The sequence below is a fragment of the Eriocheir sinensis genome, chromosome 3 (assembly GCF_024679095.1).
Source record: "Eriocheir sinensis breed Jianghai 21 chromosome 3, ASM2467909v1, whole genome shotgun sequence".
Taxonomy (NCBI): domain Eukaryota; kingdom Metazoa; phylum Arthropoda; class Malacostraca; order Decapoda; family Varunidae; genus Eriocheir; species Eriocheir sinensis.
Genome location: NC_066511.1, coordinates 4,828,644 through 4,853,502, shown reverse-complemented (window position 1 = coordinate 4,853,502; position 24,859 = coordinate 4,828,644). Strand labels below are relative to the sequence as shown.

Below are 24,859 nucleotides of genomic sequence, written 5' to 3'. Positions count from 1 at the left end.
GTAGGCAGGAGGAAATACAGATGAAGGAAGATTGTTCCAGAGTTTACCAGCATGACAGATGAAAGAGTGAAAATGCTGGTTAACTCATGCATAAGGGATTTGGATAGTAAAGGGATGAGCTTGAGTAGAAAGCCGTGTGCGGCGAGGCCGCGGGAGGGGGGGAGGCATGCAGTTAGCAAGTTCAGAAGAGCAGTCAGCGTGAAAATATCGATAGAAGATAGAAAGAGAGGCAACATGGCAGCAGAATTTAAGAGGTAGAAGACTATCAGTAAGAGGAGGAGAGCTGATGAGACGAAGAGCCTTAGACTCCACTCTGTCCAGAAGAGCTGTGTGAGTGGAGCCCCCCCACACGTGAGATGCATACTCCATATGAGGGCGGACAAGGCCCCTGTATATGGTTAGCAACCGTGCGGGGGAGAAGAACTGGTGGAGACGATACAGAACACCCAACCTCAAGGAAGCTGATTTAGTGAGAAAGGAGATGTGAAGTTTCCAGTTAAGATTTTGAGTTAAGGATAGACCGAGGATGTTTAGTGTTGAAGACGGTGACAGCTGAGTGTTGTTGAAGAATAGGGGATAGGTGTTTGGAAGATTGTGTCGAGTTGACAGGTGGAGAAATTGGGTCTTTGAAGCATTTAAAGACACAAGGTTCCTTTTACCCCAATCAGAAATAAATGCAAGGTCTGAGGTTAAGTGTTCTGCAGCCTCCAGTCTGGAATCATGTAATTTCTGTTGAGATGGTCTTCTATTGAAAGAAGTTGAATAATGCAGAGTGGAATCGTCAGCGTATGAGTGGATAGGACAGTTTGTTATGGAAAGAAGATCGTTGATGAATAACAGGAAGAGAGTGGGTGATAGGAAAGACCCCTGTGGAACACAACTGTTGATAGGTTTAGGGGAAGAACAGTGACCGTCTACCACAGCAGAAATAGAACGGCTGGAAAGGAAACTGGAGATAAAGGAACAGAGAGAGGGATAGAATCTGAAAGAGGGCAGTTTAGAAAGCAAAGAGTTGTGCCAGACTCTATCGAAGGCTTTCGATAAGTCTAGCGCAACTGAAAAGGTTTCACCGAAACGGTTAAGAGAGGATGACCCAGAGTCAGTTAAGAGAGTAAGAAGATCGCCAGTAGAACGCCCCTTGCGGAACCCATACTGGCGACCAGATAGGTCAGAAGTGGAAAGGTGCATTTGAATCTTCTGGTTAAGGATTCATTCAAAAGCTTAAGATAGACAGGAAAGTAAAGCTATAGGGTGGTAGTTTGAGGGATTGGAACGGTCACCCTTCTTAGGCACAGGCTGTATGAAGGCGTACTTCCAGCAGGAAGGAAAGGTAGATGTTGATATGCAGAGGCAAAAGAGTTTGACCAGGCAGGGTGTCAGCACGGAGGCACAGTTTTTAAGGACAATAGGAGGCACTCCATCAGGCCCATAAGCCTTCTGAGAGTTGAGGGCATAGAAAACCTCATTCTTAAGAATCTTAATAACAGGCATAAAGTAGTCAGAGGGGGGATGAGTAGGAGGAATATGCCCAGAATCGTCCAGAGTGGAGTTGCTACAGAAAGTTTGAGCGAAGAGTTCAGCCTTAGAGATAGATGAGATGGCAGTGCTACCGTCAGGGTTAAGGAGAGGAGGGAAAGAAGTGAAGTTGGAGGAGATATTTTTGGCTAGGTGCCAGAAGTCTCTGGAAGAATTAGAGAAAGCTAGGTGTTGACATTTACTATTGAGGAAAGGGATTTTCGTAAGTCGAAGAATAGATTTGGCACAATTCCGGGCGGAAATTTAAAGATCATGATTAGCGGGAGTTCAAAGGCTCTGGTACCTTTTGTGAGCTGCCTCTCTATCTTTGACAGCATGAGAACAAGCGTGATTAAACCAAGGCTATTTAGCATGAGGAATAGTGAAAGTGCATGGAATGTATTCCTCCATTCCAGTGACAATCACGTCTGTGATGTGCTGGGCACACACAGAGGGGTCTCTCTCCTGGAAATAGTAATCATTCCACAGGAAATTGGAAAAGTACATCCTCAGGTCGTCCCAACGAGCTGAAGCAAAATGCCAGAAGCATCGTCTCTTCGGTGGGTCCAGAGGATGTACAGGAGCGATAGGACAGGATACAGAAATAAGGTCGTGATCGGAGGAGCCCAACGGAGAGAACAGTTTGACAGAGTAAGCAGAAGGGTTAGAGGTAAGGAAGAAGTCTAGTATATTGGGCCTGTCTCCAAGACAGTCGGGAATACGTGTAGGGTGCTGAACCAACTGCTCTAGATCATTGAGGAGAGCAAAGTTGTAGGCTTGTTCACCAGGCTGGTCACTGAGAGAGGATGAAAGCCAAAGCTGGTGGTGAACATTGAAATCTCCTATGATGGAGATTTCAGCGAAGGGAGAGTGAGTCAAGATGTGCTCCACTTTAGAGTTCAAATAGTCAGAGAATTTTACATAGTTAGTAGAGTTAGGTGAGAGATAAACAGCACAGATTTATTTAGTAATAGAATGACAATGAAGTCTTAGCCAGATGGTGGAAAATTCAGAAGAGTCAAGGTCGTGGGCACGAGAGCAAGTGATGTCGTTGTGCACGTAGGCGCAACATTTAGCTTTGGATTGAAATTTAGGATAGAGATAGTAGGAGGGAACAGAGTAGAGATTGCTGTCAGTAGCCTCAGAAACCTGTGTTTCGGTAAGGAAGAGAAGGTGAGGTTTAGAGGAGGAGAGATGGTGCTCCACAGAATGAAAATTAGAACAAAGACCGTGAATGTTGCAAAAATTGATAAGAAAGAGGTTCGAGGAGTTATCAAGACACCTCTCAAGTCAGCAGCCAGAAGGGGAGTCCTCCCTGGGGGAATTTGTGTTCCCACCCCCAGGCGGGGACTCCGAGTTATAAGTTAAACAAAGGTATACAACTAGATGTTCACTGATGAGTATTGACACTGAAGCCAAGTTTATCAAAAGGTAATTTAATATTTATAAATCAAAGAAAAGCTGGTAAATGCAAATATTTTTTTTCAAATTTTCCTTTTCACAATTCTAGTAATCTGTTCTTTAATAATTTCAGGTCCTGGGATATTTTACCATGTGTGTCTGGCTGATCCCATTTATGTTCTTCATCTCTCTGTCTGCTAATGAAAATGTATTACCCACACATGCAGAAAGCAGACCTTTCCTCTCAAGTAAGTCTTGTTAATTGACTGTAGATATAACTGTGTTGTAATAGCTTCCTTGCAGCAATATAATTCAACTTCTTGACCATTATTCAGTATCCGTTAGTGAAGCTTGGTGTCCTCTCCTTACTGAAGCTATTTCTGCTTCTTTTTAGAGCACCATGTTCCATAATGGTGTTGCTCACTATTCACCCAAGCACACTAAATAAGTTTCAAGAATCTGTGAGATAAGTATGAATCTCAAGGACTCTTAATGTGTGTGTATGTGTGTGTGTGTGTGTGTGTTTACCTATTTGTAGCATACTGTGCCTGAGCTCAAGCTCAGACAGTCCTGTTTCCTAATCTATATTTGTCTAACTTTTCCTTTGTTATATGGACACTGCCCGCTTCAACAATGTCTGTTTAATCCATTCCATGTATCCACACTCCTGTATTGAAAAATGTACTTCTTTGTCTTTCAAAAAAGTCCCTTTCCTCAATTTCTTACTGTTTCCTCTAAGTTGAGACAGAAGAGAGGGCTCCGACAGAGTGGGGAGTAGTTACACTATCCCTATTTAAAAAGGAAAGGGAGATGCACTTTTGTGTGGAAAGTACAGAGGAATGAGGTTGCTAGAGCATGGAATGAAGTTGTGGGAGAAGATTCTGGAGAGAAGGTTGAGAGATATAGTTAAAATAGAGGAAATCCAGTTTGGCTTCCAGCAAGGCAGGTCAACTACTGATGCTATATTTGTGATGAGGCAATTGCAGGAGAGATATGAGAAGAAAAGATGTTGTATCACATTTTTGTGGATTTGGAGAAGGTTTTTGACAGAGTTCCAAGAAAAGTGATACCATGGGCTCTGAGAAGGCAGATGGTTCCTAAGAGATTGATCAAATTGGTGATGGCATTGTATGAAAACTCAACGAGTAAAGTGAAGGCTCCTGCTGGAATATCAGAGGAGTTTAGCATCAGAGTTGGTGTCCATCAAGGGTCAGCACTCAGCCCATTGCTATTTATAGTAGTGATGCAGGATTGAAATTTAGGATAGAGATAGTGTGAGGGAACAGATTAGAGATTACCGTTTACCGTTGATGAGGTTTCAGGCCCTGCTCCGCTGCTAGCTAGCGCTCCCAAGGGCCATCAACAATTACAATGTTAGCCTCAATAATAATCCTCAATGCACTTTTTCGTAACGTCATAGTGAGTGAGTGAGTCTTGATTGGTTTCATGAATAACCTACTGATGTCTTTTTAATAAACTTGGCATCATCATAGTCACTTGGCCATATTTAGGTTCTTACTTATCTCCATATCTTTCCTTTTCATACGTAGTATCACAAATACAGTCGTCCCTCAAATAGTACGGTTTCCAATAGTACGGTTTCGGTTTTACACGGATTGTCATGGAAGAATTTTTTAGGATTTTTAAATTTCCCGCTTGTCGCACCAAGTAGCCATGGTGTGAGTGGCAACACTGTTCTTCCAAAACACCTGCTGAAAGCATCCCAAAGCATTCAAGAAAGTGTTCACCTTGCAGAAGAATTCAGATTTAGGAGAAGTTACGTTTCGGGATGAGTTACGCTATGCAGGGAGAGCATACCACTTGAATGAGAGCAGTGTTCGCTGTATCTATCATAGTGTAAAAGAAATTCTTGCCACAGTAACTGCCAGTGCTCCAAGAGTGCTGCAAGAGTGGAGATAAAGCCCATCCTTTTCTGTTTGTTCATAAATTAACCTATTATAAACACATAAATAGGCATTTTCTTACCTTAAACAAGAAATTGGTAGGCAGGAGTGGGCACTCCTATGGAATCCGGGTTTCCCGCCTGGCTCAGCTTCTACTCGCCGGCCAAAGTTGCTAGTTATGCATTTTCTGCTGTAGTGTTATACCACGCTGGGCAAGCAAGGCATCCTGGCAGCGCTTCCTTCCACATAATAAGCGAGTGAGCCATGTCATACACTCACACTCTCTCTTACTCTCAACCACAATTTCTATTGCTCTCTAAATCATACTTTAAATAAGATAAGAAACGGTAATTGTGGAGATTGACTCCACGCCTCCAAACTACAACATTAACCCTCCATATTATATAGTTAAGGGACGCATATTTAAACTACTCCAACCGAACTTTAAATAACCTGACCTCTAACGGGGGGCCTTGCCCCCCTCGTTCCCCCCCCCCCCCCCCCCCCCCAGCGTGGTAACACTGCACTGTGACTGCAGCAGAAAATGCACAACTGGCAATTTGGGCCCGTGGGTAACAGCTGAGCCAGGCAGGACCCGGATTCCATAGTGTTTCTAGGGGGAGACACTAATTTTATATGGATTTTCGAATAGTACGGGGGTCCTGGGTCCCTAACCCCCATACTATTTGAGGGACGACTGTATCCATTGTTTCATTTTCCATTTATCTGATATTTTTATAGTATCTAACGATTATTTCCAACTCACTTAACATTTAACACGCAAAGTATCTTTGAGTCTCAAACACTGATTAATAGCCATGATCGGTTATGTAACGAATTCTCTCAATTTCAGTCTGAAGAACTACACAATACTGGTCATTTGCTAAATGGTTGATTTCAGGTTTCTTGTACCTCACATAATTTATGCATTTCTTCTCAGCCTTTTTTTTTTTTTTTTTTTTTTTTTTTTTATATATACAATAAAGGAGACAGCTCATGGGCGCAAAAAAAAAAGAAAACAATAATAAAAAAAAGAGCCCGCTACTCGCTGCTCCCAATGTGCAATCCTTTGATTTATGATCACCAGCACACATGTAACATCTTGGGGCTTCTCCATTGTTTTTGGCAGTACAGTTGGCCTTAAGATGGCCATATCTTTGACAATGATAACCAGGGCTGGATTTAGGGCAGGGCCCATAGGGCCCCGCGCATTTAGGGGCCCCGCGCATTGAGGGGCCCCGCGCCAACTCCATTACAATAATATAAGCACTTTTCCGTTTAATTCAAGGATACCACTGCCATCCTTTCGTGCCATATCAATAGAATCCCTGACTTGAGTCACATAAAACATTTGAGCTTATTAGCAAGTACAACTTTTTCTTTCGGCACATTTACAGAAACATGCCAACCTGGGAAATGGTAATATAAACTACCTCTCCTCAACAGTATGTAATGAACTGATCGATGTGTTGGGTGAAAATGTTATGTCTACCATTGTAGCAGAAGTTAAAAAATGCCAAATATTACTCCATATCTGTGGATTCCACTCCAGACGTGTCTCATATGGACCAGCTATGCCGAACCATTCGCTACATGTTGCCAGAGGGACCAGTAGAGCGTTTTTTGATGTTTGTACCCTTACTGAATTGCACTAGAAAGGAAATTGCAGAAGTAGTACTGAATTTTTTGCAGAAACACAATATTCCCATCTGTGACTGTCACGGTCAGTCGTATGATAATGCAAGCAACATGTCTGCAAAATACAATGGCACCCAGGCACACATAAAACGTCATTGTGAATTTGCAGAGCTTGTTCCTTCCATGGCTCATTCACTGAATCTTGTTGGGATGTGTGCTGCTGAATGTTGCACAGCTGCAGTGACTATGTTTGGTACGATTCAACATCTATGTTTATCTGGTCAAGTCAACATATCGTTGGCGTAAACATCGAGATGCGCTGCAATGCTTACCAGTTATCAAGTGCTTGCCAGACACACGATGGTCGGCCCAAGCAGATGTTGTAGAAGCCATAGCCAATGGCTACAAGCAAAACATAGTGGTACTAGAAAATCTAGCAATGGACGAACATCTAAATGCCGATGCTAGATGTGAGGCATCTGGTCTTTTGCAGGAAATGCAGAAACTTGAGACAGTAATTCTCTTAGTAACATGGCAGAACATCCTTAAGAGATTTAATGCAACAAGTCAGCATTTGCAGAAGCCAGGCCTTGATTTGAACACAGCATTAAATCTACTCAAATCACTGTTTGAGTTTGTTCAAGATCAACGGGATCGGTTCGATGACTATGAACAGATTGCTGTCCAAAAATGTGGTCATAATAAATACAAAGACGATCGAGGACGTGTGCGAAGGCGGAAACGACATCATGATGAAGCAGATAGCAGAGGACACAAAGCTGTCACCCAGGGAGATTCAGGACATCATACATACCCGTCCTTGATCAGCTAATATTGTTACTCAGAGATCGCTTAAAATCCTATGAAACTCTTCAGCAGCAGCAGCAGCTGTCTAACATCATGACTATGCAGACAGACAAGCTCAGGGACTCTGCAGCCAATCTGGTCAGGAGCTATCCAAACGACCTGCAACCTTGTCTGGTTTCAGAAATTGTGCATTTCCAGGCATTCCTCAAGACAGCTCTAGAAGAAGGAAGCCAGGAAAATCGACTCAAGTCACAATGCATTCAACCATACACAACTGTGATGTGATTGCAGCATTCGCCAACATGGAGATAGCTCTATGTATCTATTCGCCAATGTTCGTGAATGCACTGGAAAGAGATCATTTTCTAATCTATAAATAATCAAGAACTCTGCGCAGTACCATGGGAGAAAGTAGCTTGGTGTGTTTGGCCCTTTTGAGTGCTGAGCACAAACTTCTCAGGAGTGTTTGTATTCGTGAAGTGATCAAAGACTTTGCAAGAATCAAAGCCAGGAGGAAGCTATAAGCCTTTGTAAGTGTTTATTGCAGTCAATTTAACTTAGGTTAGTTTAGAATTTACTCAAAGTTGCAGATATAAATCGTAACACAATGAATTTTTTGTTGATTTTCTCTGTGTCCCTCTTTCACATTGTGATGTAGTACTTTGGGTAAATAACTTATCTTTAATAAAGGACTGTATTATTACATGCATTATAAAACTTTGTTTCCTGATTTTCCTACGTTACATCTAATGAGTAGTTGGTGAGTTTGTATAAATATGATGATTAGTATATGACAGATTTACTAAATGCTTGTGGGGTGTGAACCTGACAGGGCCCCGCATACTTTCAGGGCCCAGGGCCCTGCAACGTGTAAATCCGGCCCTGATGCTAACATATGATTGCATGGTATCTGTCTCTCACAGTATACACTCTCCATTCTAGTTTTATCTTGTCATGATGCTTGTGAATCAACTCTCTAACAGATGGGTCACATTTCAAAATATAGTGCATTGTGCCACCAGCAGCAGGCTTATTAAAAATCTTTTCAATTTTCCCCTCAACTCCTGGAATCGAGTTTAGGAACTCATTCCAGTTTAACAATGTCTCAAATTATCTTATCTCCAGTCTCCTCCTTATGCACATTGGCATTGGCCTTAGTTTTCCCACACTTTTTGTGCTAACTTGCTCTACATTTTCCAATTTCTGAGCTGCTTCATTCCTTATATTCTCATCATCAAAGTTCATAACAATCTCACCTCCATTTGTGAATCTTGAATCAATAATCTGAAAGCCGTGTAATGCCTGGGAAACTTCATTTTTCATCTCAGTAGCCTTTTTGTCTCGATCAGAGGCCTTGACGACAAGGAGATGCTTCTTCCTCCTCCACATTGCTATGTCAGCCCAGCTGGCGCCAGCCGACTCTGTCTTGTCAGCGCAAAGCACATCTGCCACCTCACCCAACTTCTCTTTCACACTGAGTGCCCGAGTTTCAACTTCATCTTTCACAGCTAATGTTTCTTTAGGTAATTCTTGCTTAAATTCATCCAATTTTTCCACATTGTTGGTTGCTAAAGATGCCTTGTGTAAGCATGGCGAACACACCCAGTTTATTTTGGATATATTATCCTACTTGACCCCTGTCAGATGAGCACACTTCACATGACACCACTTAGGGCACAAACAGCATGCAATCCACTTATCGCCTGAAAAGTCTTCACAGATGCAACACACATCTCTCAGAATCCTGCTCCTGCTGCTCGCCATTGTTGAATCAGCAGTTTCAAGAGCACACACACGACGCTCATCCACTCCCACTGTCACTCACTCACCATTCACTTACTGCCAGTAGCCTCAAAAACCTGTGTTTCAGTGAGGAAAAGAAACATGGAAATGTAGGCAACAGAAAGCTTATTGGCTTATTACGAGATTGCCCACTTTGGTGATTTAATCTGCTCGACAGCCACTTGGAGCTTGAGGAGCAGATGAAAGCACCTCGATATTCAGTTTACTCCTGACGCAACGAAATGACGGTCGATTTGATATTTGAAGGAGTTGATGGTATTCGCATTTACTACTTCTGAGGGAAGATTGTTCCAGTGGCGGATGACTTGGTTTGAAAAGAAACTCCTTCCAATGTCTGTGTTACATCGACTCGACTGAATGGGTAAACCGTTATATCTAGTTCTTGGGTTGGGTTGCAGTTAAAAAAATTTGGAGTAATCGACGTTATTGAACTTTTTCAGGTCTTAAATCATATCCCCTCTTAGGCGTCTTTTCTCCAATGTAAAGAGATTGAGTTGCTTGAGTCGTTCTTTGTACGGTTGAGCTCTTAAGGTTGGAATCATCTTCGTGGCGCATCGTTGATTGCTTTCCAATAAATCAATGTCCTTTCTGTAATTAGGAGACCAAAACTGTACTACATACTCAAGGAATTATACAAGGATAGCATCACGTCTGCCGCTTTACACTCGAAGTTCCTCGCTATGAACCCAAGCATAGTGTTGGCTTTGTTATATGCTTTTTTACAGTGATTCGCATGTTTCAGATCACTGCTGATAGTGACCCCAAGATCATTTTCCTCTTGTATTGCCTGCAGAGGTTTCCCATTGATGATGTATGTGTGGTTACTATTTCTGGACCAATGTGCATGACTTTGCATTTGTCAACATTAACTCTTTCAATACGGTGACGCAGACGTCAGCGTCACAGTATGGAAAGGGTTAAGAGGAAGTGGAAGAGGATTAATCCTCTTCTAAACTTCTTAATTCTTTTCCATTTCCTCTTGAGAGGTTTAGAAGAGGATTAAGAGGTTTAGAAGAGGATTAATCATTTTCCATTTCCTCATGACCCTTTCCATACTGTGACGCCGACGTCTGCTTCACGAATTGAAAGGGTTGACCCCTTCACTATGGCCGGGCCAAAACAGCACCCTGCGCCGTATCCGAGATCGCCGCGTGCGCCAAAATTCAAATGTCGCTATTGAATATAACAAGTTTTCACCCATAAACTCAACATAATCATCATATATTATATATGAAAACATGCAGAATTAAATGGTGCACATAAAGAAACTCACTACAGTCAGGCCAAAACAGCGCCCCGCGCCGTATCCATGATCGCTGCGCACACTAAATTTCAAATGTCGCTATTGAATATAACAAGTTTTCAGCCATAAACTCAACATAATCATCATGTATTATATATGAAAACATGCAGAATTAAATGGTGCACATAAAGTAATATAAATTAATTAATAATTTTGAGATGTAAGCATAAATACAGAGATAAAATAACTCGTATATTGGCTACAGTGAGCCAGGACGCAGTATGCACGTCCTCGGATATGGTACGGGGCATGCAAGGACGCAGTATACGCGTCCTCGTGTTGAAGGGGTTAAAGGACATTTGCCCTTTTTCCGACCATTTGATAATGTGATTGAGGTCTTTCTGGATGATTTCGCAGTCGGCCTTTCCACCCACCTTGGTGTCATCAGCAAATTTTGATATTGTGGATTTCAGTCCTGATTTTAGGTCGTTGATATATATGATAAGCACTGACCCCTGAGGCATTCCGCTAGTGACTGGAAGCCAATCGGAAGGCTGTCCATTGAGAAGTACTCGTTGTTTTCTGCCGGTGAGCCAATCTCTTATCCACGCGGTCAGATTGGCTCCAATGCCCATTGGTTGCAGTTTCTTAAGGAGTCGCTTGTACGGTACCTTGTCGAAGGCTTTCTGAAAATCAAGGTATATAATATCACTGGGGATGTGGTCATCCCAGTTCTTATATATATATATATATATATATATATATATATATATATATATATATATATATATATATATATATATATATATATATATATATATATATATATATATATATATATATATATATATATATATATATATATATATATATATATATATATATATATATATATATATATATATATATATATATATATATATATATATATATATATATATATATATATATATATATATATATATATATATATATATATATATATATATATATATATATATATATATATATATATATATATATATATATATATATATATATATATATATATGTACATATGTATATATATATATATATATATATATATATATATATATATATATATATATATATATATATATATATATATATATATATATTTTTTTTTTTTTTTTTTTTATAAGGGAGACAGCTCAAGGGCACAAAAAGTAAACATTAATAAAAAAAGCCGCTACTCGCTGCTCCTAAAAGAATCCAAAGAGGTGGCGAAAGATAGGTCAGTTTCGGGAGGAGAGGTGTCCTGATACCCTCATCTTGAAAGAGTTCAAGTAGGCAGGAGGAAATACAGATGAAGGAAGATTGTTCCAGAGTTTACCAGCGTGAGGGATGAAAGAGTGAAGATGCTGGTTAACTCTTGCATAAGGGGTTTGGACAGTATAGGGATGAGCATGAGTAGAAAGTCGAGTGCAGCGGGGCCCCGGGAGGGGGGGAGGCATGCAGTTAGCAAGTTCAGAAGAGCAGTCAGCGTGGAAATATCGATAGAAGATAGAAAGAGAGGCAACATTTAAGAGGTAGAAGACTATCAGTATGAGGAGGAGAGCTGATGAGACGAAGAGCCTTTGCCTCCACTCTGTCCAGAAGAGCTGTGTGAGTGGAGCCCCCCCACACATGAGATGCATACTCCATACGAGGGCGGACAAGGCCCCTGTATATGGACAGCAACTGTGCAGGGGAGAAGAACTGGCGGAGACGGTACAGAACGCCCAGCCTCGAGGAAGCTGATTTAGTAAGAGATGAGATATGAAGTTTCCAGTTGAGATTTTGAGTTAAGGATAGACCGAGGATGTTTAGTGTTGAGGAAGGTGATAGCTGGGTGTTGTCAAAGAATAGGGATAGTTGTTTGGAAGATTGTGTCGAGTGGATAGGTGGAAAACTGTTTTTGAGGCGTTGAAGGACACCAGGTTCTTCTTGCCCCAATCGGAAATAATAGTAAGGTCTGAGGCTAAGCGTTCTGCAGCCTCCAGCCTTGAGTCGTTAAGTTCCTGAAGGGTGGGTCTTCTATTAAAAGAAGTTGAATAATGCAGAGTGGAATCATCGGCGTAGGAATGGATAGGACAGTTCGTTTTGGAAAGAAGATCATCAATGAACAACAGAAAAAGAGTGTGAGATAGGACAGAACCCTGTGGGACACCACTGTTAATAGATTTAGGGGAAGAACAGTGACCGTCTACCACGGCAGAAATAGAACGGTCAGAAAGGAAACTGGAGATAAAGGTACAGAGAGAAGGATAGAAACCGTAGGAGGGTAGTTTAGAAAGCAAAGATTTGTGCCAGACCCTATCAAAGCTTTTGATATGTCCAGCGCAATAGCAAAAGTTTCACCGAAACGGCTAAGAGAGGATGACCAAGAGTCAGTTAAGAAGGTTAGGAGATCACCAGTAGAACGCCTTTGCGGAACCCATACTGGCAATCAGATAGAAGGTCAGTGGAAAGGTGCTTTTGAATCTTCTGGTTAAGGATTGATTCAAAAGCATTAGATAGAGAAAAAAGTATAGGACGGTAGTTTGAGGGATTATAACGCTCACCTTTCTTAGACACAAGCTGTATGAAGGCGTACTTCCAGCAAGAAGGAAAGGTAGATGTTGACAGGCAGAGGCGAAAGAGTTTGAGCAGGCAGTGTGTCAGCACGGAAGCACAGTTTTTAAGGACAATAGGAGATCAGGCCCATAAGCCTTCTGAGGGTTGAGGCCAGAGAAGGCATAGAAAACATCATTCTTAAGAATCATAATAACAGGCATAACAGAGTCAGAGGGTGGATGAGTAGGAGGAATATGCCCAGAATCGTCCAGAGTGGAGTTTTTAGAAAAGTTTGAGAGAGAAGTTCAGCCTTAGAGATAGATGAGACGGCAGTGTTGCTGTCAGGACTGAGGAGTGGAGGGAAAGATGAAGAAGTGAAGTTGGAGGAGATGTTTTTATATATCTATATATATATATATATATATATATATATATAGATATATATATATATATATATATATATATATATATATATATATATATATATATATATATATATATATATATATATATATATATATATATATATATATATATATATATATATATATATATATATATATATATATATATATATATATATATATATATATATATATATATATATATATATATATATATATATATATATATATATATATATATATATATATATATATATATATATATATATATATATATATATATATATATATATATATATATATATATATATATATATATTGGAAGAAGTCTAATAAATTCGTTAGGCAGGAGCACTTGTTTCTGAAGCCATGCTGAGTGTCGGAGATTATATTATTGTCTTCTAAATACTTAACAAGTTTGTCTCTAATAATCTTCTTGAGTATTTTTCCTGCCACTAACATCAAACTTATGGGCCTATAGTTTAATGCAACGCTTGGTCCCCTTTTTTGAAAATCAGTGTTACGTTCGCCATTTTCCAGTCTTCTGGGACCTTGTTCAGTTGTACTGACCGGATAAATATGTTAGTGAGTGGCTGAATTATTTGCTGTTTAAGCTCTTTTAATAACCGCGGGGACAAACTGTCGGGTCCCGTTGACTGGTTCATGTCGAGTTTGTCCAAGTACTTTTTCACTTCTTGGTCGCATATTGATTCAGTTTTCAGGGGCGTGATCCCCCTCGGCAAGTCGGCACCCTCAGGAATGGTTTCGATGTCCTCGACTGTGAATACGGATGCGAAGTTACTGTTGAGGATTCTGGCCATTTGTTTACTATCCTGAGTTACAGATCTGGTCTCGTCCGTCAGGGGACCAATATTGGATTTTACTTTCTTTTTCGATCTGATGTATGTGAAGAATTTTTTGGAGTTGGTCTTGATGTCGTGCGCTATTTGTTTTTCATAGTTGTGCTTACTACTCCGAATAAGGGTGCGACAAGCTCTGAGGCTGTTGTGGTACTGTGTACGGGCTTCGGCCGTGTCATTCGCTTTCATTAAGTTATAATTCCTTTTTTTTTAAGTTTATTGCCCTTTTTATTTCCCTGGTCATCCACGGTGGATCTACGGCACCATTTACTCGCCTGGATTTCGTAGGCACTGTAGCCTTTTCTACCCCCAAAAGCTTATCTTTGAAGGCGTTCCACGCATTGTCAATTGTATTGTCAGTGAGGTTAAGTTGGTCCCAGGTCGTAGGGGGAAGCAGCTCATGGGCTAAGTTGAAATTTGCTTTATTTGTTGTCTGGTATCACTGACGGATTGTCTACGAATTTGTGACTTATGTTGACATTAAAACGGATTAGGTGGTGATCGCAACCATTAATTTTCTCACCAACTTCACAGTTGCGAATGAGGTCGGGGTCACTTACTAATACCAGATCCAGCAGATTGTTTTCTCTTGTCGGTTGAGTTACAGCTTGAGTGAGGAACGAATCCTCCACCATTTCTATAAGCCTGTTACCCTCTTGGTCTCCAGTCAAATGTCCCCAGTCAGTGTTAGCACAATTAAAATCCCCAATTATTATTGCTTCTTTGCTTCATGTTAGAGAGTGAAGCTCTTCGTACAGGGCAATGTCGTTGGCTGCCTGGTGTTTGGGGGGCCTGTATACGGTCGCAAGTGTTAGTTTCTTATTATTCACGGTTATTTCCACATAGACGGAATCATATTTCTCTGCGTCCTGTTTGTCTATTTTTATGGCAAGGAGCGTACTTTTTACGTAGCAAATTACTCATCCTCCTTTCTTGTGCTTTCGATTTTTGTGGAAGCTTTCATACCCAGAGAATGACAGTTTGGATACTAGATGTGCAGATTTGGCCCAAGTCTCTGTGATGGCTACCACATCTGGTTTCTCTGTTGCAATATACGCCCTAATTTCGTCCTTTTTGGGTAATAAACTACGTGCGTTTGTGTACAAAACAGAAATGTAACTCCTTGTTTGGCCGCGACGAGTTGTATCAGTTTGCTTGTCGGAGGCGTTGTTGGTTACACAGTTTCTAGAAGCCGCACCGATGCTATGGTTTGGTTGATCAAGGGTTGCCTTTGCCCCGTCCTCGTCTGCAGTTTTTTTAATAGCTTTTCGAAAAGCTTTCAATTGCCTCGTTTAGGAGCCTTCCAAGTCGCGCTGAACCAACCTCGTTCAGGTGGAGGCCGTCATCACGAAACAGGTCTGGGTGCTCATTGAAGTGATGCCAGGCGTTTGTGAATGCTACATCTTCATCGTAACATAACTGCTTTTGACTAGTATTGACGCTGTACACTTTACCGTTAAATCCAGCGAATGTATTGACTCGGTAGAATCCCAGAGACGATGATGTGAGGGGACTTTGTCTTGTATTTCCGAATGACGACGGTATTTTGACAGCAGGTCTTGAGATTGAGTTGACTGAACGTCGTTAGTTCCCGCATGGATCAGATACACTGTGTCTTCCTTCGCACTTACTGAAACTGCATCGACAGCTGATTCAATATCGTCCAGTTTGGCTCCGGGTATACAGAAGTGCTGCCGTGTCGTTGTGTTATGGCCGCAAATCCCGCAAGCTGGCCCCTCACCAGAAGTAAGGTTTAGAGGAGAGATGTTATTCCACAAAACGGAAATTGGTGCAAAGACTGCAAATGTTGCAGAAGTTGATGAAGAAAAAGTTTGAAGAGCTATCAAGACACCTCTTAGTTCTAGGGCCAAGAGTGGAGTCCGATCTGGGGACATTTATTGTTTCCCCCTTCCCCCCGAGATTTTGACTCTGAGGCAGAAAAATGTAAACTTGCCATGATGAATTTTTATCAAATTTTGAGGAACTGGTGTGTGTGTGTGTTGCATGTATGTAGTGTGGTGTGGAGAGCATGAGAATTTAGACAGCATGCTGAACTACGTACTCTCTGGTGTAGATGAGACAGTAGGGAAATGGAAAGTGAGGACTCAGGAAAGGTCATTGATAGGCTTACAGCCCCCCCTTACTGCCAATATATACCTCACTGGGAGTGTCTTATGTCCTTTTTGGCAAGTGTCAACTCTCCAGTATGCCCGACAAAAAACATTAGGAAGTTGAAATGTTTGAGAATGATGAACCTCAGTGTGAATGTTGCAACAGGGGTGTAAAAAGGAGAGAGATATTAGGGGAACATTGGTTGCATTAACACCTGGCCAAATTCTCATGATTAGTATAGGTGGTTGTGAAGGAGGATGTGATACAAATCAGAAGTGCAAGTAAAGAAAGCAGGAAAGGTTTGTTCCAGTATTCCCTTGATATTAGGGAGAATATGCAGTCTGAAATTAAATGACAATAATATTATAAGTCATTATTAAATTTGCAACATAATAGAATATATAGCACACTGATAAACATTATTGTGTTTTCAGATGATATAGCACACTGATAAACATTATTGTGTTTTCAGATGATGATGACTTTGTTACTGGGTATTTCAACAAGAAGGGTAAGAAATACGGACTCTTATCATTCTTCAATTACCTCAAAGAAGAATTTTTTCCACAGCGCGGGAAAAAGGCTTTCTAAACTTTTTTTTTCTAATTTGTAAATTAAATAAATACACTAAGTATTTTCAGTTTATGTATGAACCACTATTGATTAACTCTGTATCTACATCCTTTTTACAAGCAGTGTGCATGCTTTTATTTTTTTCAATAGTTAAATCTGAAAACTTGCACAATAGTTTGCAAGTTGATATTGTTTTAAACAGTTTGAGAAAGTAGCTAATCAGATTTTTCCCTTAAAATTTCTTGACCTCATGAATTATACTGTGTAATAGGTATGACTCAGACTCATTTCATATCAAATTAAATGAACTGTGAATATGTATAAAGTGCACATCATTTTTTTTTTTTTTTTTTTTTTTATAAAAGTACAATATACATTATACTGGAGAGTATCCTAGTGGTAATTTCTGGCACTTTTTTCAAATGATTTGTGAAACAAATCAGACTATGCTTAAGAATTGTCCAGCAGGTTGGTGCTACAAGCTACAGATGGAAAAAACTTGTTTTCTTGTTATACTACTTCCCAAGGAAGTTGAAGCACAGAAGCAAGTGAAGAGGATAATATGATGTTTACCACTCTATGGTTGCAGCTCCAAAGTCTAAGGTGTGCATTATTGTGCTCTGGTAACCTGCTGTCGCACTACATGTCCAATTTTGTGGATATATATGGTAGCGTACGCATAGATATCAATAGTATGCAGGGAGCAGTGATGAATACTGTCATTTATAGTTGATTTTGAGTTTCACATTATTAATAATGTCACAGACAGCTGTTTTGTTAATTTATGAGGTCTCTGATTATGATTATTAAATAACCACTACCACCAAATAGGCAATACCATCCTCAGAGAAGAGTATAATAAAACAACTTTCTGCGACATTAGTATTAATTGAAAATTCAAAATCAACTACAATTGACAGTATTCGTCATTGCTGCCTACATATTACTGATACTGACAACTGTTTCCTATGTGTTGGCTATCATATGTTATCCACGAAATCAGACACTGCATGTGACAGCAGGTTGCCAGAGTACAATAATGCACTCCTTAGACTTGGGCGTTGTGCCTATAGTGTGTGAAAATGAAAAAAAAAATTTTTGGAAATTATCTTCAAAATAGTGCAATGGAATTTTTCAGACACACACAGTTAGCATTTTATAAACACACACACACACACACACACTTGGTTTTTAGCAAGGAACCGGAAGTAATATAAAATATTAAAATTGATTGCCCAGTAGCAAAGAGTGACCATGCGATTGTGGAATTTGAAGTAAAAGAAAAGAGAACGATTGACCGAAAAGAGGATCACAAAATAGGGAGAAATAACTACTCTAAGGCAGACTTTGTTAATATGAGAACTTTTTTTGAGAATGCAAATTGGAGTGGGCTGTACAAAGCCAAAAGTACACAAGACAAGTGGGAGGAGTTTTTAAAGCTGTACAAAGAAGCTGAGAATAGATATGTCCCTAAGGTAACCAAAAAGGATGTTGGTAAAAAGGAGTGTTTTAATAAAAGATGTGAGGTGGCTTGAAAAAGAAAGGAGGAAGCCTGGAAGGGATGGAGGAGACGAGGAAGAATTAACGCGTGGAACAATTTCAAACAAGCAAGGAATGAATATACAAAGATTAGAAGAGAAGAAAAATGGAAACATGAAAAAGATATAATCGACAAATGCAAAGACCAACCTAAATTATTTTATAGACATGTGAACGGCAAATTAAAGAATAGAGAAGCAATCGATAAACTGAAAATGGATGGAACTACATATGAAGACCCAGCAGAGATGGCAGAAGTGGTGAACAATAGCTTTAATAGAGTTTTCACAAAGGAAGACGAATTCATACAACCACCGGGCCAGGAAAGAGGAAGGGTTATGCAGGAGATACAGTTAACGATGCAGGAGGTCAAAGAAAGCTTGAACAGTCTGGATGTAAGAAAAGTGACAGGGCCGGATGAAGTATCAGGGTGGATCCTGAAAGAATGTAGTGAGCAACTTGCAGAGAAACTACACTCCATAATGAGTGCCTCCCTGAGTGAAGGAAAGGTACCACAAAATTGGAGGAGAGCAAACATAGTACCAATTTTTAACGGAGGAAAGAAAGAGGACCCATTAATTACAGACCGGTATCACTCCCTAATGTGATTGCAAAGATATGCGAGAGGCTGGTTAAAAACAGGTGATTGGATTTTTTTTAGAAATGGAGAGAATTATCTCGGATTGCCAGTTTGGATTCAGGAGAGGGAGATCTTGTCACCAACTTATGTTATTACTCAAGGGTGACAGATTTAATACAAGAGAGAGAAGGCTGGAGGGATGGAGTGTACCTGGATTTGAAAAAGGCATTCGACAAAGTACCGCACAGAAGACTAATTTGGAAAATTAAAAATAGGGGTGGAGTGGGTGATAGACTTATTAAGTGGCTGGAGGACTTCCTAACTAACAGAAAAATGAGGACAATAATCAAGGACAAGGTTTCCCACTGGTGCCCAGTGAGGAGTGGGGTCCCACAAGGTTTGGTGCTGGCACCAATAATGTTTGCTGTTTATATAAATGATATGGTGGAAGGAGTGACCAGCTATGTGAGTTTGTTTGCAGATTATGCAAAGCTATTGAGATGAGTCAATGATGTGAAAGACTGTGAGGCATTGCAGAGGGACCTGGACAAAATATGGGAGTGGAGTGGTACATGGCAGATGGAATTCAACCTTGGGAAATGTAAAAAAATAGAGTTTGGTTGGAGTGGTAGAAGATGTGAATATGATTATAAGATGCGAAGTGAGATAATATGAGAAGGAGTGGAGGAAAAAGATTTGGGAGTGACTGTCTCAGAGAACATGTCACCGGACAAACACATCAACAGGATAACAGGACAAACTCTGAATTTGCTGAGGAACATAAGGACGGTATTTGTGTAGTACTTGGATGAGAAGATGATGAAGAAAATAATAAGCCGCATTTTCGCCGTGGTATGGGGTTGGCTAACATCAGGGACCTCGCCAGAATGCGCCCTGTTGCCTCCTGGGAAGCATCTTTGTTTATCTGACATCACTAGTTGCGATGGTGGTGCCTCTCAACATTGTCTCAACATGGAATCTTTCCAGGTTGGTCCTGGAGCAACATTTTCTCAAAAAATGTTGACCAGAAGTTGACTGCCAAAACGGTTTGAAGCAACACGGGATCAACTTGTGACGTATTCGTGGCATCACTTCAGCAAATGTTGACGGCAAAAACGCGGCTATAGTTACAATGATAAGGCCAAGGTTGGAGTATGCAGCAGTGGTCTGGTCTCCTCACAAAAAGAAGAACATAAGGAAGCTGGAAAGAGTGCAGAGAGTGGCAACAAAGATGGTACCGTAACTTAGAGATCGGACTTATGAGGAGAGACTCAATAGCATGGGGCTCACAACCCTAGAGAGAAGAGAAAGAGGAGACATGATAGCAGTGTACACGGTTGCAAGCAAAGTGGAGCATTTGGACAGAGAGGACCTGTGTGTGTGGAACGAGAGAGAAACGAGAGGACATGGAAAGAAGTTGATGGCAACCATGTGGTCGGAGAGATGTGAAAAAATTTAGCTTCCCAAACAGAAGCCTTGAGCTATGGAATAGGCTGGAGGAGGTGGTGGTTTGTGCAAGACACATTCATGATTTTAAGGAAAAGTTGGATAAGAGTGGATTTGGAGACAGGACAGCGTGAGCGTAGCTCTTTTCCTGTATATCACAACTAGGTAAATTCAACTAGGTAAATACACAACACACACACACACACACACACACACACACACAGACGGGACAGCGTGAGCGTAGCTCTTTTCCCGTATGTCACAACTAGGTAAATACAACTAGGTAAATGCAAATACACACACACACACACACACACACACACACACACACACACACACACCAGTAGGGCAATAATTAATACGCCTGCCTCACAACCAAGAGGTCCTGGATTTGATTTCTGGGCAGAGTGGAGACAGATGGGTAGGCTCAGTCTCCTTTACTTCATACCTCCCTCCCACCCAGCACTGAATGGTTATCGGGTATCATTCGGGTTGTGTACTGGCTGGCAATCACAAGTTCAGTGCCTGATCTGACTGTAGTGAATGACACACTCACAAACACATTTATTGAGACAATTTAGAATAAATTAAAATTTGCAGCTCCTTTCATACATTGAAACTTCTATACTCCTTTCACATTCATTGTCATAAATTCATGCATTCACTTATTCACAAACTTCTTTCATTCTTTCAAAATCCAGATAGTCTGGATTATGGTCTTTCAAATATAGTTGTGTACAACAATTTTATTTATTTTTTAAAAAGCTGCTGTAAGGTAACAAGTTCGTTTGGTATGATTCATTAAACAACTAAGTAGTTGCCAAAACTGAGAAACTTCAAATCCCAAGTTTTGCTAAAGCATCCATTCTGTTACCAAACACACCTGTTGTCATAGTCATGTGGTCATTATACAGTAAAACCCCTAGTAACCGGCAGCTGCAGGGATTCAGAGGTGCCGGGTAAGTGGAAATTCTGGATACTTGGAGTACATTCCAATAATTCCTTATGAAATTTCATTGAAATAACACAGGTACTATTCACTCGGAAATGCATCTCCTGACCATAAGTATGTTTGTTCTTACTGGACGCTGCTTGACCCTTCAGCCATGCAAGTTGTGCAGCGTTACCAGTAGTTCAGTAGCGAGTGTGAAATTGCCTTTGTAATATCAATGACAATGGACCTAACAAGTTTTGCCAAAAGGACAATGTTAGCCAAACACCTAAACCAAAACTAAGCCCAAGCCCCACACATTGTAAATAAAGGAAACATCATTATTAATGGGTGTGACCAGTATCACCTCTGTTGCAATCGGGCACAAGACAGCCCTGCATGCAGTTAATCCATCTGCCATACAACTCCCACAGGTGGGATGGTGTGTCCATCAGAACAGTGGATCATCTGAGCACAAGATGGTGTCCCACAAACAACTCTTCACAATACTGTATTCCCTTAGCAGCTCTTATAGGCAACCCTTTACTGAAAAAAGCAATCATGGTTGAATGAAACATTCATACAAAGGAAGATGCAGCAGAGGTGACTCTGGCTACACTCATTAACTATGGTGACTTTCGTTTAAAATCTCCAGCTTACTGTGCATCCCCCTGAGTAATGACTCAGCACGACTCTGTCTTGGTCTCGACTCGGGCGCCCAGCCATCACTGCCATCATGAAGGCAATCCCACGCCTACTAATGGACCACCGGCAACGCTGCACATTGCTATATGGCTAATGGCTCAACAGTAAGCAGGGCAGCCCTACTCAGGAAGTGCTGGAAGTGAAGTTTGGCACAGGCATCCTACATCTTTCACTGGGCAGATATTCATTTTTCAATGATTTTTCTTAGTTTTTTCAGTCTTTGACCAGTCAGATTTGCTGGATACTTGGAGTTTCCATACACCCGGGGCCAGATAGTTGGGGTTTTACTATATCATAGCTTTTTTTTTTTATTACAAACTTATTTTGTGGGGATATTATTCATTCTTTGCTTTGGGTGCCCTTGAAGTATTGCTTATAGTGTAGGTAGACTATTACTGAGAGGTACATGGTTCATATCTTGAAGCACACACATACCCTTAGGGAGTATGTCCCTCCATATTGTATCCCTGTTCTCCTAGCTGACAACAGGAAAGGCAAATGAAGGATTGTGACCTTGGTCTCTAGCAAGTACAACTGGCAGTAATGAGAGCTTGGACACTGGCAAGTGACAAACCTGACATATCAATTAAAGCATTACTCCCTCCTTACCCCTAAAATTTGAGGGTCTGCTTCTGTCCTCCAAAATGAACTGTGCAAGACCAGTTATTAAATAATTATATTATTAGCATAAATTTTAATGCTTTATTGTTTCTCTGAAGTAAAAATATATCATTGATGAAATTGAAAAGTCAAGTCAGATATTTGTTCTTTTAATGTGATGACAAAAGTATCTAATCATGTGTTATGCTGTACAGTTTTCTGCTCCAAGAATCATGAAAAATCAGACCAAGAAAGCCTGCAAATGCAGAAAGTAAGTTTTAAAAAGCCCTGGTACTTTTTTTATTATTTTTTTATGATGAAAAAGCTACCTGATTCCAAAAGTATGAAATATGTTATATTAGAACATTGTTTCTTTTAAGATCATTAGAAAATTATTAATGAAAAAACTGAGTTACTTCAGTGGTTAGCTCCCTGAGCATGAATCTGCAGGCCTGGGTTTAAATTCTGGCCTGAGCAGTCGGCTTGCAGCCTACCCAGCTGTTCATCCTTTCTTTCAACCAATGGTCAATAAATGGGTACCTGGGGAAACCTGGGGAAGGTAAACTGTGGTAACCTAGATGTTACACTAGCCTGTGTTGGGTTAAAGGGTTCCCCTCCACCACAGACTCAAAAGGCCAATGGGACAGAGATGAGCATGACTGCTACACACAGCTATAGCATATGTCCCAACTTTACCTAAATGTGTTGGAAAAAAGTTGTTAGGTTAAAGATAAAATATTCAAAAGAAATGGGGATGTATCAAGAGGAGTGATTTGAACAATCAGAAGAGTGAAATGTTTTTCTTTACAAAAGATGCACTGGTTCTCACCCAAATATTTTTCTAAGCACATAACTTAAAGAAAGACAATAGCTATGAGGTGCATAATATGTAATGTGTCATGGTAAATCTTTGGTCAGAAATAGTTTCCCTTCAGTCATGATATCAGTCATCAGCAGTCACAGTTAAAGAACAGAATTATCCTGCTGAAACTCATGACACCATGCTTAGCCTCCTGCTGAACCATGTCCCCAAAGTATCCGAGGCCAGTGTCGTACACATACTGATTTCTGTGCACCAGGTTGATTCATCAAGTTGAGTTGAATTGAAATTATGAATTTATTCTGTGCAAACTACTTTTATGCTGAAATTTTTTTACTTGTCCCTCTTACTTTTCATTTCTTGATTATTAGGTATTTACCATACTGTGACTGCATAATAAGTGCCCTTTTGCTTCAGAAACTATGGATATCCAAGAGTGTGAGTTTCTCTCTCTCTCCAATGGTAATTTCTTTAGGGCTCTTCACAGGATGTGCAGGCCTGGTTTCTTGTTTCTTGCATATAGCCTCACATATTTTCATGGGGGCAAAGCTTGCACTTTGTGGACTGACAGTAGCAGCATCCATGACAGTCAACATTATAAAAGGAATCAAGTATTTGAAGTGTGAGTTTTTAGCTAGTCATGGGGAGAAACATTTTTGTTTGGGATTTTTGTTCCTTATTGCATAATTTAACGATTAATATGAAAGCATCTGGAAATTCTCAATATTTATTTATTTATTTTTTGCACCCTAACATTGAAACTGGATCATGGACCATTATAAATTTTTCATTCTTTGTTTGCCTCATCTTACTTAGAATTTTCATTCAACATCCATTTTATTATAATAATTCAACATGTAAAAGTTTATCATTTGTACTAATTGCAATTAGCAGCCATTTTTAGCTCAGCTAGGGTTGATAGAGAGCATAACCAACTCTACAAACTGTAGTTATTAGGAGACAAATTGCCTTCTTAACCAACTATGCATTTCTTTACAAGTATAGATGATTTCTGTGACATGACATACAGTATAACAGGGACTACAGGTTGTATGAGTTTCCTTAGTTTTACTCCAGCAGCGGAAATGACAACTATGAGCTGTTTCATAAGATTTTGTAATAATGTCAGTATAGGGTGGAAAGTTTTATGATAGTACAGGAAAACCTGAATACTATCATTAAAAAAAAAAAAAAAAAAAAAATTTGATAACAAATCTTTATAAGAACTAGATGGTGTCCATCTTGTTCCACATAGCCAAGTTATAATATAATGAGATGCAGCAAATCTATGTTGTGTTGCATTGGCTGTTCCACTAAACCACCAGGTTGTTATTAGAGAAATGTAATATGAGGATTATATATTATTTATTTTAGGCAGTTGGGTTAGTAGTCCTGAAAATTCTGGTTCTATTATAATTAATT

At 40.1% G+C, this 24,859-nt stretch overlaps 1 protein-coding gene across 1 annotated transcript in view; it reads left to right on the top strand.

Annotated features, from left to right (window-relative positions):
• Positions 1-24,639, top strand: part of LOC127003894 (protein TEX261-like) — a 61,097-nt gene extending 36,458 nt beyond the window's left edge. Inside the window, exons 5-6 of the mRNA XM_050871002.1 lie at positions 3,050-3,164; positions 16,716-24,639. Coding sequence (XP_050726959.1) covers positions 3,050-3,164; positions 16,716-16,834 — 234 coding nt within the window. The 3' untranslated portion in view covers positions 16,835-24,639. The remainder of the gene's footprint in view (positions 1-3,049; positions 3,165-16,715) is intronic.
• The last annotated feature ends 220 nt before the right edge of the window (positions 24,640-24,859 follow it).